Genomic DNA, 16,916 nt, shown 5'->3' with positions numbered 1-16,916 from the left:
TGATAAGTACATGCAAATTCCGTTTAGAAAACGGTATGAATATGCTAACAGCGTCCGGCTGCCTGAAAGAGGAGAACCTCACCTAAAGAGTTGTGTTGGTGGGCTACCATTTTGTTGCTAGGGAGAGTTCGAAGCGATGCATTGGTTAGTTGTTTTTGTCTGGATTAGTTCATAAATAAATTCCCAGGACCAGTCACAAAGTCAGCATTTGCATGCGAAGAAAGAGGTGTTTCTTCAGATCAATGTTAAAAGGCTTCTGCTGGTCAAATGCTTATGTGACTTTTTAAACATTTGCATTTTTTTCATCAGAGTTTGCACCATTTTGTAAAGGTGTTGAGGTCGTCTTTGCACTTCAGGTTTTTCTTAGCTGAGTTATCCACGTCTCCATATGCTTTAGCCAACGTTCACAGATTATAAAGCCGACAGGCTGCTTTTGAAAATAACAATTGTGAAAGTGTCTTACTGCACTGTTTCATACATGTTCCACTGTGTGCGGAGTTGAACGTGACAATTCTGCGTATGTGTATGCAGCAAAGCTACTGGCTTGAAATCTTGCTTTTGTGAAGTACTTCATTGCTTAAGAAGACTTGGTGCGTTCAGTTGCTTTCTGAAGGACTGGTTGGTATCTAACCTGCTCTTGAGCTTGTGCTCGAGCTTTGAGTAAAAGTCATTGATTTTTGAAACCAGAGGTCTTGAGCTTGAATTTTACTACTTTCTTGTATATTGTCTAAATTATTATTATGTATTTTTCTTTTGCAGAGGTTTTTAAGAAGAATCTGATGGTGAGAATAGGTTAAGAAGACTCAGGATGACGACAACAGTAGCAACAGATTATGACAATATTGAAATCCAACAGCAGTACAGTGATGTCAACAACCGCTGGGATGTCGATGACTGGGACAATGAAAATAGTTCTGCTCGACTGTTTGAACGATCCCGCATCAAGGCCCTAGCTGGTAAGCACTCATCACATGAGCAAAGACATTGTATGTATGTGGTAGTATGGGATACTATCTGTCTTCAGTGCCTGCACCTTGTCGATAAACTAGAGCTGAAATTTACCGGAGGTCAAGTGAGTCTGGTCGAACCAATTTTTGAGATTGTTTCATCCGTTGACATCAGTGGGGCTTGATAGTCTCATGTTGCTTTGCAGGATGTGGTAGTACATGATGTTTTGCAGAGACTTGGCTGTTCAGATTTACTATGAAGACTTCTTTGGTGTAACCACAGGAGAGCAGAGATTTCATCTGTGTATATATTTTTTTTTTTTTGATTGGAAGGTTGTACTGACTCTGTTTTTTTACCTCATCAGTCTCATCAGATATTAACCATTTTGGCTGTGTATTCAAATTGTTTTGATTGGGTTTCTGTGGTTGGTTTCCAGTTTTGGAAAAAATCAGAAGGATAACAAAATTCTGCTTCAAAATATCTTCATTTGGATGTGTTCAAAGCATATCACCTGTCCTGAAATGGAGGAATGTGGTAGATGGAGATAGTTGTCATTTAATAAATAATGCTGAAACTACCATTTTTTCTGAAGAAGGAGAGCTTTTGAAATACATGTTGTCTTCTGCTGAATTACACTCATCAGCAGAGAAATGAAATTTGATGAGGTCTTTTTTTTTGTTTAAAATATTTGATTATTGTGTATTAAAGGCTGTACATTAACCAAATTTGTTTATGCAGCAAGGAGATTATGTCATGTCCTCTCAGCTCTGAGGCATTGCCCTGCAAAGCAATTTTTATGCATTCTGTAAATGATTTCCTGACTCTTATGGTAGCATGCCCACATTCCTGACCTCTGAACAAAATGCCTCAGTAGCATGGGACATACCGTAAGCATGGAAAACAGCTCAAAATATGCTGAGCTTTCTGCTAGTGAAATTTTAGTTATAAGAACGGTTTTAAACCCAATACTTTATAATGTGTTGAAGCAGGTTTATTAAATTAACCATGCAGAGACAAAGGTATCATCTGTTTCATTTGTGATTCTGATGAGACTGACTCGGGAGTGCAGTGTGCCCTTTCTTCTCTTGATGCTGGCTGTGGGAGTGCATTAGAAGCAGAACACCTTTGGATGTCAGGCACAGGGCAGGATCAGGTTTGGAGCTGAGCAACAGGGAAATAAAGTAGTTCATGCAGGTGGGCAGAGAGCAGATCATATAGCTGTTACTGAGGATGGTAATTGTATCGACTTAACGGAACTGCAGGCAATGTGTGTTAAATTTAGAAGACTTTTAATTACAGCAGTTCTCATCAGAGTGTGCGTTTGAAATTACAGGTAAAATGCCTGACCTGGAACGGGGCTGTGCTGAGTGGGGTCAGAAGCAGCCTGACTGATGCCTATGGTGGTAGATCGGTGGTAGACAAGAAGAATCGTGACTTGGGGTTTTTTATAGTTTGATCTTGTTTGAGGAAGAAACTGTATTTTACTCATGCTGCATTAGCGATTGTAATGTAGTGATATTATATTCCTTGGGTGGGAAGCGCTTTTAGTACAAAGCTCATTAGCTGCATTTGGGTTCCAGATCTAGCCTTTACTGCAGTTGCTTGTTCCACTTACTTTTATGGCAAGCAGAGCTCCCCACCTGAGTAATGAATAATAAACATGAAACTCTTATTTCAAGGAGAAGTAATGTAAGGAAAGCACTTGAATTATTTAGATATCCTAAAACAAATACCAATGTCAAAGCAAATAATTTGGCTGAAGATTCAATTCGGATGCATATTTAAACATTTTCCCAGAGTATGATGTATTTATTTTTTTTCTTAATAAGCATTACTCATAGTCATTTTCATCTGATACATTTCATACCTGTAATTCTCTACTGTTAGTGTGGAATGCTGTGTGCTGTCAAAACTTGGCTTAGCATACTGCGCTGCTACTGCTCTGCTGCAGCACTGCTTGAAAGCCTAATCATGATGCAGAGAGAGAGGAACGGAAGAGAGGTTTGTATGGCAAATCAAAGGTTATAGTTAAAGGCTGAGCCATGGTACTCCTGGCACCGTTCAGCATGTATTTTTGGATGTGCTGTCTGGTGGCTAATCTTCCCTTGCCATCTCCCACAAAGGCACTTCCAGGTTTTTAACAGCTGCAGCCTGGAGCTGGGATAGCAATAATCCCTGTCATTGTACTTGTTAAGTCGAGATAGGCTCTTTCTGGAAAGGTGTATTCTAATTCAGCTGCTTGTCACAGGATCAGACGTGATAATCACTGTGTGAAAGCCTGTGGCTGATAGTGCACACAAAGCCATACTGAGTGATATCAGGAGGCTCTTCTGGGCTCTAAAACCCATACCTTTGACTGTCTGTTGCACCATCACTTTCTTCTGGGTGAAACAGAAGTAGTTGTGCACCACCTGCAGGGCCTAGATTTACTGAATAACACTCCAGTCTGATTTAGGTGGGCACTGGCTCTTTGCGGGCACAAGCATCTTCCCACATCCCCAAGACTGGCCATCTCCTGACAACAGCATTTTACTTTCCAAGGGTCCTAGATTAGTTGTATCTAAAGACTGCCTGTGGATGTCCAGCTCTTTCAGTATGTCTGCCTTTCATTGAAGTGACAAGATAAATCAGAAGACTATCAACATCTTATAGTTCATGAAATGCACATGCATCATTATCTCCTTGTCGTAGTATGAAAGGCTTCAAAATGAACAGACCAGGCACTGGTTCTTTATTCCCCATCTATAAGATGCAAGCTGTTGCATTCAAAAGTAGAATGGCTATAGGCATTTTACACTGCCTGAGTAATGGCTATATACTCAATGTGAATCTTTCTGTTGGTGCAAGCATCTTCTGTCCACTTTCTTCAACAAGTTGTGAAGTGCCTTTTATGTGAAGCTTCCATCTTGTATTGATTCTAGTTGACTGTAATTTAAATGAAACTTATTTCTTTTAAAATAAAGAAAGGTAGAGAGTGAGTAGGCAATAAAGGAGTTCTGTAGCCAGAGTCTGATACTCTGTGCTGGAAAGAATCATAATGGCCCCATGTTCTGGCAGGATGTTGAAATATTTATAGAACAAAGCAGGAGATGGTGGTCAGAATAATCTGTGATCAGAACAGACAACGTGTTGGAGAAAAGCTCAGTTTAAGCAGATATGATGTAATAATAGTAGAAAAGCACTGTAGTCAGCACAGCAACTGATAAACCCATATTATTAAAGTGGTCTATATACCGTGAAAACCAGAATGCGAAGGATTGTTTCAGTTTAATACAAATAAACCATCTGGGAACTCAGCTTTCAATCAGAATACAGATTTGAAGGGATATGCAACCAGATTGGTTGCTATTCACGTTGAACTAACTCACTCTGCATCTGATATGAGAAGAAGGTAACTGATCCCTACTTCGTAAAGTAAGATATCCCACTGTAGGAAATCATCTTTCACCTGTCCTTGTTCCCTGTGGTTCTTTGGAAGGTCTTGCTGGAAGACCAGGTAATTCTACCTGCTCTGTAGAAGCCAAAAAGATATCGTGTTTGTGTAAAATTCTTCATTCACAAATCCCCAAGTGTTGGATTTCGTCTATCAGGAACCATTAGCTAACAAGATTTGCTGTGCAGTGCCTTGGCGCATCGAGCTCTTACGAAAGCCTTAAGAAACAGTTCAGTTGTTCAGCAGAATTTTTCACACTCAGTCTGGGACTGTGACATTCAGATGTACCTTGCTTGCTGTCTCAGATGCTGTTTTCAGGTAGTATGAGAATTGTTACCTCCAAAACTTTCCATTTCTTCAGTTAGCTAATTCAATATTAAAAATTGCGTGGCTAAAGTTACTCGCTTTCCTACTAATTTCTATTTTGCCCTGTTGTCCTCTGGGTTTACCCGAGTGACCAGGAGTTCTGTGACTCAGCTGTCTGGCATATGTATTAAAAATAGTTTCAAAGTTTATGAAATAATGGAGGCATATCTTCCTAGTGCAGGGCAGACGAAGGTGTGCATTCCTCTTTTAGCTCTACCTAAGTGACTGTGCATAGGTCAGGATACTTGCTAGTGTTGTATGTCACAGTATTCATGAACCTTACAGGGGAATACAGGTAAGGAGACTGCATTCGTCATGCAGCTTTCCTTAGTTGTCCCTATTGCACAAATTGAAACTAGGCTTGTAATTCACGCCAGTAACGTAAATTCTCTCAGAAGCAAAAGGGGAAAATCATTGAAATTGTTACTGAAGTTACACTATTGAAAAGTTTTTCTTTAGTATAGCAGAATACCCATTTCTTAAGCATAAAAAAAGATGGAGAAAAATTGCAGTGGGAAAGTGCTGGGTACCATATGTGGGGCTAGTTAGCCCTTTCGGCCCTGATATTTGAGCCATTCCCCCACAGCTCCAGTGGAAAAAGTCAGCAGAACAACCCCCCAAAAGTGAAAAGAAAGATCCCACTTGTAGTAGTCCTCAGGTATCATGCACCTGCTTGTCCTTGCTGTCTAGCATCTCTCTCATAGCTAGCAAGTTTCTGTTGTTTCATACTGAGTATACACTAAAGACAGAAAAAAATCTGCATGGTCAGAATGAAGTTTCAGGTCTCAAGTCAATAAAAAAGGACAAAATACAATGATTTAGAGCTTAAGTGAGTAAACCTTTGGTTTATTCTTGGCTTTGAAAGAACATACCGAGAATAATTTCTTGCGGTACATTTCATGAATATCCAGTACCTGAGCTATCTGGGACTTGAAAATCAGTGTACTAATTTTAATAACAGCAAGTTGTTAAGGAAAGAGAACTCAGCGGTATATTGATGCTTGTAAATCAGGTTTGAAGGGCATATGAAGGATTCATTTGACACTAAACAGAAATAAAAACCTTACAGCAGTGAAACTGCAGATGCATCTTCTCAGCACTGGCATGGCAGTATTGGTTATTAGTCCATGTTTTTGTTCAGTAGCCAGAGGCCTAATGTAGACTTACTCAGGTGGGCATGAAAGGGTTTATTTTGAAAAATCTTATTTTGCTCAGATAAAAGCTGATGGGATTCTTTTAACAAGAGCTTTTCCAAATGTCGACCTCACCCAACACTTTCCTTCTGGATTGTACTTCTGGAACGATTTCTTAGCTGTAGTTTCTAAGCCGCAGTACTTTACCAGAATCTGTAGGAGGCTGGTGTTAAAAACAGGAGTATCATTTTGTGTGTTCTGTGTCATGCAGGCATCAAGGGAGAGAGCAGGGCAGCAGAGAAGCTGATGTACTTAGGCATGTCACCTGCAGAGCTGGCTGTGACTACTGATGAACACTGTGCTCTTATCATAGAACAAGAAAAAGTTTAGCCCATCTGTCACTTTGCTTTGAAAGTTGCTGGTGGAGAACTGTTTCTAAAGCAAATAGCAAAAACAAGACAATAAGTAATGTTTTTTTCTTAGCATTTTTATTTTTAAAGATTATCCGTAGACTGACCCAAAAAGAAGTGTCACTGTATGCCTATGGTACATAAAATAACTTTCAAGTAAACGTGAACAACTTGTTTTCAGTGATGTTCCATCAAAAATGTGATTTGGTACAGAGGTCATTTTTATCTCATTGCTATAGTAACATGATTTTTGGTATCAGTTATGAATAGTTTAGGGGTTTGCTCTCTCTCTTTAGAATAAACAAGTAGCGTGCAAGCTACGTGGAGGTGTAAGTCAGATTCTTTGTAGTCTAATTAGATACCAGATCCATGGTCCAATGTAGCTTCCTAAGTATAGAGCCAAGCTTCTGAAAAAAAGTACTGCTGAATGTAACTTAGGAGTTTCCTGGAATCATGCATGCTTGTCTGCTTCATGGATAGTATTTATGATTACTTAGTAAGAGTGATGCATGAAAGTGATTGTGTCCTGGTGAATAACTGTGGTCTTGCACACATTGCTCAGGCAGGACAAGTGGAGCTGGAAAAAGAGGCTTTTTGCATCTTTGGGGAGGGAGCAGGATAGGAGCAGTTGCTGGCAGCCCCGCTCTGGAAAGTCTGACAGCTGCAGTTATTTTACATCTCTGATTAAATTCTTTCAAGACTAAGCAATATTGAGTTGGACGTGTACACGGGAGAGCCCAACATGTTGCCAGCAAAGAGCCTGTATTGATGGATCTTGAGATCTTTGAATTCCTGTGCCTTAAGCTCCTGGACTGGAATACAGGTACCATATAGATTTCTCATAGTTTCTTGAGGAGAACTCCAGACATATGCCAGTCCTTATTCACAAAGGGCTGACTCTATGCTTGGACAGCAATTTAGCAAAATAAGGTATGAGAGAATTCTGTACTGTAGTTAAGAAGTGATTAAATATAAAAAGCCATCCGTACCTAGAGGAAGAAGATGGAAAACTGATATGTGTGTGCTGACTCTGTGTGCATGTGCGTATCTGCTTTTAGTATATTACCAATTAAGTACCCATAAGGGTAATCCTGAAAGCAGGTAAATCTGCTTTATCATACCTGGGTATTAGACACATTGGCACTGCACTAACTTCCATAGTGTGCCTACTTACTTGTGCTGATTTTAGGTGAGAACTATGCCTTAATTCCCAGACTGGCACAGCACAGCATGCTCCAGTCTATTTTAGTTTTCATCGTCCATTCATCACCATGGCATCAGGAAAGAGTAAAAGCACCAGGGGATGTGCTTTTGGCTGCCCGCAATGCTGAGATGAGTGAGATGCAGCGTTCTGCATCAGCTGAAGCAGGGACAGCCAGGCCCAGCACGGAGAGGCAGGGGAGGATTTGTGAAGGGAAAACCCTCTGGCTGCACCAGCTGCTCAAGGAAAGGAAGAACACTCACTGTGAGTTACTTTCCATGTAGTTAGTGAGAGCTAAGCTGGGCACAATAGTAGAGCTTGGATATAATCATGCTGAATTTGATGATTTAGGAGGAGACTCACCAGCCAGGTTGTCAGCTGCTATAAACTGGCATTCTCCCTTGGCTTCTGTGAGACCATGCTGATTTACACCAGCTAGGAATCTGACCCATAGCGCCCATCATGGGAAACCTGAAGACTGAGAAGACTATAAAGTTCTTTGCTGTGGGAATGAATGTTTTAGGGATATTTAATACAGAGAAACCATGGGACCATTCATTGAAATGAGATTGGGTTTAGATATTTTGCTGAGTCATCTTAATGGAAAGGATTTCTTGTGTGCAGAAAATACCTGCCAATAAATTATGACTTTTATCAGGGATGAGCTTGGCTGTGGCTGTATTTCAAAACCTAGTCATGAGCCTGTAATTTAAAAGAAGTCTTTCCACAAAAAATGCGTATGCAGAAGAGAATGTTCTCGTCTCATGTCTTTAGCATCTAACTAGCTATGTTTCTGTATTTATTTTATTTATTCAGCCAAATCTGCAATGTGCCTTGCATTTTTCCTTCTATTTGTTGCTTGGATACTGCATGAAAGCACTCCCTGAAGTATAAATAACATCTAGCAGAGCATACTGCAAAGTGAAATTCAATACAGGATTAAAAAATGTTTACCAATTTCTGTGAACCTTGGATCTCTTCTAATGGGGAAAGATTAGGGATGAAATCATTCTCTCGGATCAGAGCTTTGATTCTTATCTTGAGGTAATATCCTGGAGAGATATAAACCCAGATTGCTTTGAGATGAGTTGCCTTGATGGGGAAGAAGCAAACAGAACAGGAACAGGGATGAGGACCAGACAAGCAGAGAGGAGAATGAAAATTCACTTCCAAGTTCCACTTTTTTAGTTTCTGGCATTCTTCCTAGCAGTTTTGAACTCTTCTAGTGAGCAATGCAAACACTACTGGGTTTTTTTGCCAGCTACTTTGTATGTGTATGTTGTATGATGATTTTTTTAAGTTTTGCTTCCTTTAAATGTTACTAAGCCTTTAAAGCGGATGGGTGTCAGATGTGGACAGTATTTGTATATATAAGTGTATAATATGTTGTATTTATTCTATACATGATATAAAAATGAAATGTGGTTTGCTCTGGAGTAAAAACTTCATGAGTTTCAGACAGTTAGTACTTGTGAATTGATCACTAAGCTTTGTTTGCAGAGATAGGCAATTCCCAGATGGGGAAATTTTGTGGGTGAGATTCGATGAAAGGTGGTTTTCAAAAATAAACAGAAAGATATCTCTTTTATGTTGGCTTTAAAAAATGAGGCTTTCAGCTCATGTTTCTGCATCTAGTATGTTGGTTTTTTTAAAGAAAAACTTCCAACAGTTTCTTTTTCTAACATTTTCCTTCTTTCTCATTTTGACTGAACTACAGGATCAGCACAAGCCTGTATTACGTCAGCTTTTCTGGAACTTTGTTGCTTAGGTGTAAGAGGATCTAAAATTCTGTAGGGAACCCAAGTAACTTCAGAGGTTTCTAATTTAGGGGCTCAAGCTCCTCCAGTTACAGAACTGGCAAAATGGAGAGGTACTTTTTTGTTCCTCTCCCCTAAACTGATCACATGTGAATGTGGCTGGTCACAACTGGGATGTATTTGTGAACATTAATATTGTTTATATGCTTTTCTGTTCTATTTATGTGAAGCAAGGGAAACAGTAGAAATAAATACTCTGGCTTGTGGAGGTTTGTAAAGATCAGTGTGTTCTGCTTGTTGTTTTCACCCAATTTCCATTTTGCTCAGGAGTAGCAGGAGATTTAATTTTCATGTCTGAGTGATTATGGTGTAGCAACAGTGCATCTTCTGTGTTTGTGGTCAAACTGGAAAAAAAAGAAAACGGTGCAAAAGGAAGAAAAGAAAAAGGAGGGTGGGAATCTCTCTTTCTCTCTCTTACATATTAACGTAGATGCAATTCCGATAGAGAGGGAGAGGAGGGAAGGAAAGGCAGTGAAAATAATTCCAGCTTCTAAGAAAGCACATTAAAACCCATAAAAAAAGAATTTTCTGGATGAAAATCAAGAAGTGTTTTCATGCCAAAATTTCACAGAAATCGAGTATGTTAAGTGCATACCTGTGCACCATGCTTGATTTTAATAGAGTTTTTAAGGGTTATTAATCTAAGTCAGGGAGCAAACCCAAGTGCATTTTGTGGGCCACAAACAAAACCTGTGAATGTAGTTGTTAGAGTTTTTCAGGGATGGCTTCCCTGCTTTGATGAGTTTGTGGAGTATGGGAAGCAGTACAGTTCAGAAGAACCCATTTGGACTGGAATACAAACCATGATTTCATCCAAAGACGAGTGCGTCCTGTAGCTCTTCCCTGCGAGCTCTCCTGGCAAGTGTCCCACTGTTGCAGTTAGCAAGGACATGCTGTTACAAAAGTCATGTCAACTTTCCAGTTAATCTGGGACTTGTGTAAACTGAAACCTGAAACCAGGTGGAACTGACCCAGTTTCAGTAATAAGTTGATATTCTGGCCTGGTTTGTGAGAAGATTCCCAAAGGTTTCGTGCTGCTTTGGTCTCAGACATCACAACCTACAGGTTCATCTGGAGCCCAGAGCTCGTTTGTGCCTGGGACTCAGTGCAGAGCTGCTGTAAGGCCAGCCTGGACATGGCAAAAGGAAAACCTGTGAACAGACCCTTCTGTAATAAAAATCCTTGTCTCTTGCTTTTTAATCTGCCCCTTTCCCTTGCCTTTTGATTGCATTGGCTCTCCCAAGCCCACATGAGTAACAGAGAATATATCTGGAAGGGACCTGGAGGAGCAAATGCCTTGGTATTTGCCACTGACCTAAAATCCCCTTTAAAGAGAAAATTGGAATACTTTCTGAAATGGAAGTGTTACCTAAGAGAAGATCTCTTGTTTTGTTTGTATTTATTTTCACCTTCTGAGACAGTTGCTAAGTATTGCAGGAAATGGCAGGTTTATAAGATGAATGGTTCTCTTCCCACTAATACCTGCAGAAGAGGTAATTAAGTTGGCATGCTAATTTCTGCTTAGTGTGTGGGCTGCTTCTCTCTGTGTTCCAGCACCTTAGATACAAACTGAAGGGAAAACAGCTAACTCTTCAGGATTAATGTTATGCAAATTGTCAAACATGATAAAAATAACTATTTCCTATTACATTCTAGAACAATCCACAGCAAAAGCCATCTTTCCTTACTCTATTGCATATATAGGGATAGATTCTGGTTTTAGTGTGTAGATGGGCATATCAGCAGAGAAGTCAAGAAAGGCAAGCATGATTATGAGTTTTCAGTTCTTAACTGTGGTGCTGAGGGGATGTGTAAGAACTTTACCCTCTTTCAGGAGAAGAGCAAATGTTTTGTGATTTCTGTGGCATTTTAGATTAATAAATCATCCTTTTTATCTTGTAATTTTTTTCTAGTTAGTCACCAGCTAGAGGATTTACAAGAGCAAATAAGAGTAAAGAGGAAAGACAAGGGTGATGATTAACCAGATTCGTAATTATTGTAAGCTCTGGCGTGCATTCTGCTTCCCATTAGAAAGATAATTGTCTTTCATGGAGTTGTAAAATCGCATCTTTCTTTCAGAACGCAACGGTACAAAGCATGTGTTTGTTTTATGGTACCCAGGGGACGTTTTGTGCATTGCTTTTCTTGGTTTTTCATGAATGCATTAAGTGAATGTATTTTGAGGGTGAGCCTGTTTTGGACATTGAGTCTACTACATGGACTATCTTCATTGTTGACCCAGTAAAGCCAGACAATATTGGTTGACTTTATTGGTGGAAGATAGTGTAGTTTGATGGGGAATTTCTAGCTATTCCAATTCTAACGAGGCTGTGTGAGTAATATTAACGCTGCACGCTTACCAGTTATTTTCTGCAAAAGTTATGAACTGAATCCTTGGCCGGGAATTTCTTAGAGGGTTTTTTTTTTTGCCTATACTTTTTTTGAGAATATGCTAAGATTTTTCTTAAGGGACTTTTTTTGGCTGAGAAAAGCGATAGTTTTGTTCAGTCTTAGAAACATTGTTGATTAGAGATTTGGATGGTAATTTTGCTAGATCTAACATTAGTTTTTTCCTTTGTGATAGGAGCCCATTCACTTCAGCAATTTTCAGAACCACATAAAGACAGATCCTGGGACAGATCCTTTTCTGTTCTGGGGTAAGCACCTGCCTCCAGATGTTATTTGTGCTTTCATAATATTACTGTAATCAACCTCTTGTTCTCCTTGAGGCTTTGCAAACCTCTGATTGTGTCAACTAAGTCACACTGTGTTATGGTTAAGTGGATAATAATTTGCACTTTTATTTACTCTTAACAAGTACACAAATAATGCAAGCCATCATTACCAGCCAAGTACTATGGGAGAGGTACAATTCAAAGAATGAAAGCAAAAATTATTTCACAGCTATGGAAGAAAAGTGAGAACAAAATTTAGAGGGGGGAAAAAAAAACAACAAAACCCTCCCTCCCTAATATACTAAACTTACTATATGATTTGGCCCTTATTTTTCTCCAACACTGTAATCAGTGATGAATTACTCCATCGACAATTTCAAGCTGTGTTGATTTGGTAAGTTACACTTGGGCCAGTGCTAAAAGTTATCTTTGTCCTTTAAAGTATTAATTCCCCTCCATAGCACATTACCTAATTAGTACTGTCAGGGACTGAGTCAATTAAAGAGAAACAGAGATAATGAGTAGAAACCAGGTATAAAAAAGGGCTCAGCATGCTAGAGCCTTGTGATGGATTTGATGCATTGCTACATTGTGGCAGTGAACAGGTCTCAAGTTTACTAATTTGGAGTCAGCAGCAAACGAATGTATTACGATTGATGTGACTCAAAAATCGGAACTGGCAGGATGCCCGTTTTTAAGAAGCCTTGCTACATAGGGTGTAGTGTTTCACGAATACAGACAGATCCCCATTTTGCTTTGCTCTTTCTACGGAATTAGCACCAACCTGTGAAGTGGAGCCTTCAAAATGTACGCCAGAGGCCCAGCAAAGCAGCAGTAATGCTTTGGCAGTTGAGTCAGCAGCACCTGGCGATTAGGGCCATCCCCAGGAGCTGATACGATCATTAACAAAGGCTGTCACATCTGTTGCTTGGCGACCTGTTGTTCAGCCCAAATGTCAACCTGGATGGCAGCTAAAATGAGGTCACAATTTCACAGTGAGTGAGTCCTCCACAACGTGTTAGGGTCTTCCATCTCTGTTTTTCAAATCTTGAACAAAATAAGCTCAGTTCAAACACAGATTCTTCCCTTACCCTTTAGCTTTCTCCCTACTCGCTGTGTAGCCTGCACTGCTCCATACCTGCTGCAATTCTTTCTCTTTAAGGTAGCATTTAGTGCTACTGGGCAGGCCAGAACTGGGGGGGGACAGAGAGGGGACACGGACAAAATGACTCAAACCCCAACTTTTGTTCAGTGTTTCTTAGGATTCTTAAACTTACCAGATTCAGTTGTCCCAGAGGGGACAATCTGAAGTGTAAATTTGTGTATGTGGTATTAATGTTTTATGACAGGGTGGGGAAAGCCAGTCTGTGTTTTATATGGGTCAAAGCCAAATGATTGTTTTTAGTTTTTAATGTTTTGCTTTTGTAATATTTTACTTTTAAATATTTTTAATAATGGTCACGTGTATTAGTGTGTTGCCTACCAAAGGTGTTGGGAAAGCTGGCTCCTGATTTATGGCCTTTATGGTGTTAAAAACGCGCCAGCTCTCCTGACAGTCACTTAGACTTTAGTTTTACCTTCTGAGCTTGCATAGCAACACCTGTTTGCTCAAGGTGGGACAGTAATGAGCTGATATGCCTGCAGGTAGGGCCTGGCTGCCTGCCTGCTCTGGAGGGAAAGGGTTTCATTTAATTATAACATAGGTCAGGCATTGCAGGCAAAAGCTGCTGTTGGTAGAAAGCTGCAGGAAAAGAATTTGTGACGGAAATAAGCCTGTACTTGTGTGCTGGGTAAAATGTGCTCCTTGAGCTTTGGGGGAGTTCGCATTTATATATAAATGGCTCAGTTTACTGAGCTCTGTTCTGGTAAATTTTGGAGCCTTTTTTATTTTTGTGTTGCCCTTCTTCCCTCCCACCCCAGCTTGGAAATCCCATGGCTACAACTGCAGCGTGTGGGTCCCTGCATGCTGGAGGGACAGCTGGCTGTACAAAGATGATCAGGGGAAGGTTTAGCAGGAACAGGGGACTCGCCGTGCCACATCACTGCATTGTTGTCTGGAGAGCAGCATCCTGCCTGCTGCAGTGGCGAATGCGGGTTCTTCCTCGGATCCTCTTTTCACCTTGCATTTAGGGCACAAGCCTGCAGTACCTTGGTCCCCTGTACAGCGGCATTTTAGCTGCCCTTGTGGACAATAGTTTTTTCCCTGACACTGTAAAATCTGGCTTGGTCAGCTGAATAGTCTTTAGTGGCCAAGTGTAGGTAGTGCTGAAAGGACTGAAGGCCAACTTTCAAAAATGTTTTAGGTTCTACTTGAGGTCTGCTGTAGTACCAAAAGTCTTGTGTAAATACAGCTATATTGATATAAAGGGGTTCACTGAAATATGCTAGTAAAAGCCCTTCTGTATCAGTATAATAAGCAACTCTGGACTAGGGCTATGTTGCTGTTTTAAATAAAACAGTACAGTTAAAAGCCATAAATATTTTAAGTGTATTTATGACCTCGGGAGCAATGTGCCAGGCACTTTCAGCAGTCCGTATGTTTTTGGAAACCCCAGCTTCAGTTGAGAAGTGTTGACTTCCATCACTTCTCCCTAAATTAGCGGTGTTCATGATTGGACTTCTTGCACGTATGTTTCCTGGTGTGTTGGCTGGTTGAATTTCCACCCTACGCCTAGCAGGAGCTAGGGCTGCAGCGAGTCGGTGGGAGTGGACTGAGCTTCTCCCACAGGAATTGTCCTCACATAAATTACTATATGACTAAAAACTTGTGAAACAGCAGTATCAAAACAAAGGCAACATTTTGAAATGTTTATTGAGGGGATGGAGTGGGAGGAGAAGACAACATGGATTCCATTGGAAAGGAATTTGGAAATGCAAGAGAAGGAAAAAAAGAGAAATATTTGTGTGAACGTTATCAGCAGTTTTAAAAATGAACAGGCAAATGCTACATGCTGAGAATGTGAATGTGGAACTGACCTTTTAATTTCACTTATGAGTAAGTGAGGGCTAGGAGCTTGTGCCCCTGAGGGAAAACTGACATCCTCTGCCTAATGCCAGCTGCAGGAATGGACTTCCAGTACGTAGCCCTGCCGCTGCTGCTAATGTGCACGTTTATATTGCAGCAGGGTATTAAGGTGCCAATGGGAGGCAAGGCATTCTTATTTACGTTACAGCCCTTCCCCTCCAGTGCATAGCCCAGACAACCACTAATCTTGCGATAATACCCAGCATGCTGATAAACGGGCAAAGAGCCACATCCAGAGGAGACGTCAAAATCCTCAATATCGACAAGTAACATAAAATGAAGTGACAGGAATTGGCTGTTTAAAGAACCTTTTCACAAAGCTTTCGTTTCTTCCCAGTGTGCTGGAGCGTACATCTTTCTGCGTCCCCTCCTCGCCTCTTGCTAAATACTGAATGAGTACTGCTGTGTGTGTGTGTCACTTTTTCAAGTGAACGGACTTGCAGATAAATAAAGAAAAGCGCCCTCCTTTTCGTGTGATAGTAATCTGAGACTTTTCCGTTACATGAGGCTCTAAACAAAAGATTGTAATTCCACCGGCTTTGCTCAGGAAGATACCACCGTCTGCTGTGGCCCTGGCAGCGTGTTGGGAGCGGAGGCCTGGGGACCCCATGACCACCTTGCCCCCCTCCCCGGGGCTCAGGGCTGTGCGGGCTGGGCCCGGCGGAAGAACTTGCTCCAGCTTTGCTGCTCCGCCGCCCCTTCGCCCTTGGTACAGCCTTCGTTTCCTCCACGGTGCTCTATGGTAATCAAGTGACATCAGCCCGCAGCCGGGCGGCTGCTGATTATGTTACAAACCAGCAGAAAGGTCTGAGGTGTGCGCGGCTCCTGGAAGCGCTGGCGAGGACGGCAGCGCCTGGCTCCATGCTGCTTTTACTTTGGGCTGAATCGCAGGCTTGCTTTTATTCGATTTATTTTCGCCAGAGCCAGACAAGCATTTGAAACCAGATTCGAGCACTTGAGTTGCCTGTAGTGGAGTGGGGGTGAAAAAAAAACCGCCACCGAAAAAAACCCTCATGGTGCTTTAAGTTTGAATCCGGTACAGACAACTTACTGCCAACCCACACTGCTGGATTTTGAACCGAAGCTGTTATTTACTTAGGGCTCAGTGAGAGCGTCTTCTCTAGGGACTGAAGCCAAACTACTGAGGAAGCTGGGATTTACTTGGATGTATGGTAGAGAAACCTGTGGTTCCTTTATGCTGCAGTTCATCGTATCCCTCTGTTACCTGTAAATGGAATTACAAAAATCAACAAGTATGCCCGGGCCATTGTCTCCAGGATATGCATCTCAGGTGCCGTATAACTATAATCAATTAGAAGGAAGATTCAAGCAGTTACAAGGTAAGCCTGTGCTGTTTTTTTTTTTTTTGTAGGTGTTGCTATGGTATGATCCCCGTAAACATGTTAGTCTGGGCTTGTTCTCGTTGCATCAAGGTGCTAATGAGAGGCCGAAAGTGGTGCTATAGGAAAAAGCTTTTGAGTTCTTTTAAGAGATACTGTGTGGCTTTTATCTCTCTGAAGGTGTCCTCAGTCTTACACAGTACTAAGATGCATGTCCCCGTCTGAGCCAGCTCAGCATTACAGGTGAGGACTAACCCAGACCAAGTCACTTAGAACAATAAGGGCGAGACTGAGGAAGTGGTCTTTCTATTTATTTTAACCTTAATTAAAATACAGTCATAACTCTAGAAATTAATCATAAAATCCTGGCTTGCTTTGGGTGCAGTTTGCAGTGTGAGAGCCCTTTCTGACTCCCTGTGTACCTCCTGTAAAGATGGGTGGCTTAATGTCTTCAAATGAAGAATAGTTGCATAATTTCCAAACGAATTAGTTTGCTCATGTAGTAGAAGATCTCCAAGAAAGCATTCATGTACTTTAACATTCTCAATTTTCTTCATTTTGTGTCACT

At 41.0% G+C, this 16,916-nt stretch overlaps 1 protein-coding gene across 2 annotated transcripts in view; it reads left to right on the top strand.

Moving 5' to 3' along the window:
- The first annotated feature begins 755 nt into the window (after nucleotides 1-755).
- Nucleotides 756-16,916, top strand: part of SPTBN1 (spectrin, beta, non-erythrocytic 1) — a 94,248-nt gene continuing 78,087 nt past the window's right edge. The window contains exon 1 of one of the 2 annotated variants that reach the window (XM_010574873.1): nucleotides 756-956. In XM_010574873.1, the coding sequence (XP_010573175.1) occupies nucleotides 809-956 (148 nt within the window). In that variant the 5' untranslated portion in view covers nucleotides 756-808. Of the gene's footprint in view, nucleotides 957-16,239; nucleotides 16,349-16,916 lie in introns of those variants that run through there. The other variant, XM_010574874.1, reaches the window with a different exon arrangement.

The sequence above is a fragment of the Haliaeetus leucocephalus genome, unplaced genomic scaffold (genome assembly GCF_000737465.1).
Source record: "Haliaeetus leucocephalus isolate CR32 unplaced genomic scaffold, Haliaeetus_leucocephalus-4.0 Scaffold450, whole genome shotgun sequence".
Classification (NCBI taxonomy): Eukaryota; Metazoa; Chordata; class Aves; order Accipitriformes; family Accipitridae; genus Haliaeetus; species Haliaeetus leucocephalus.
Note: the sequence above shows the minus strand (reverse complement) of the source record. Positions and strands in the feature narration are given on the sequence as shown.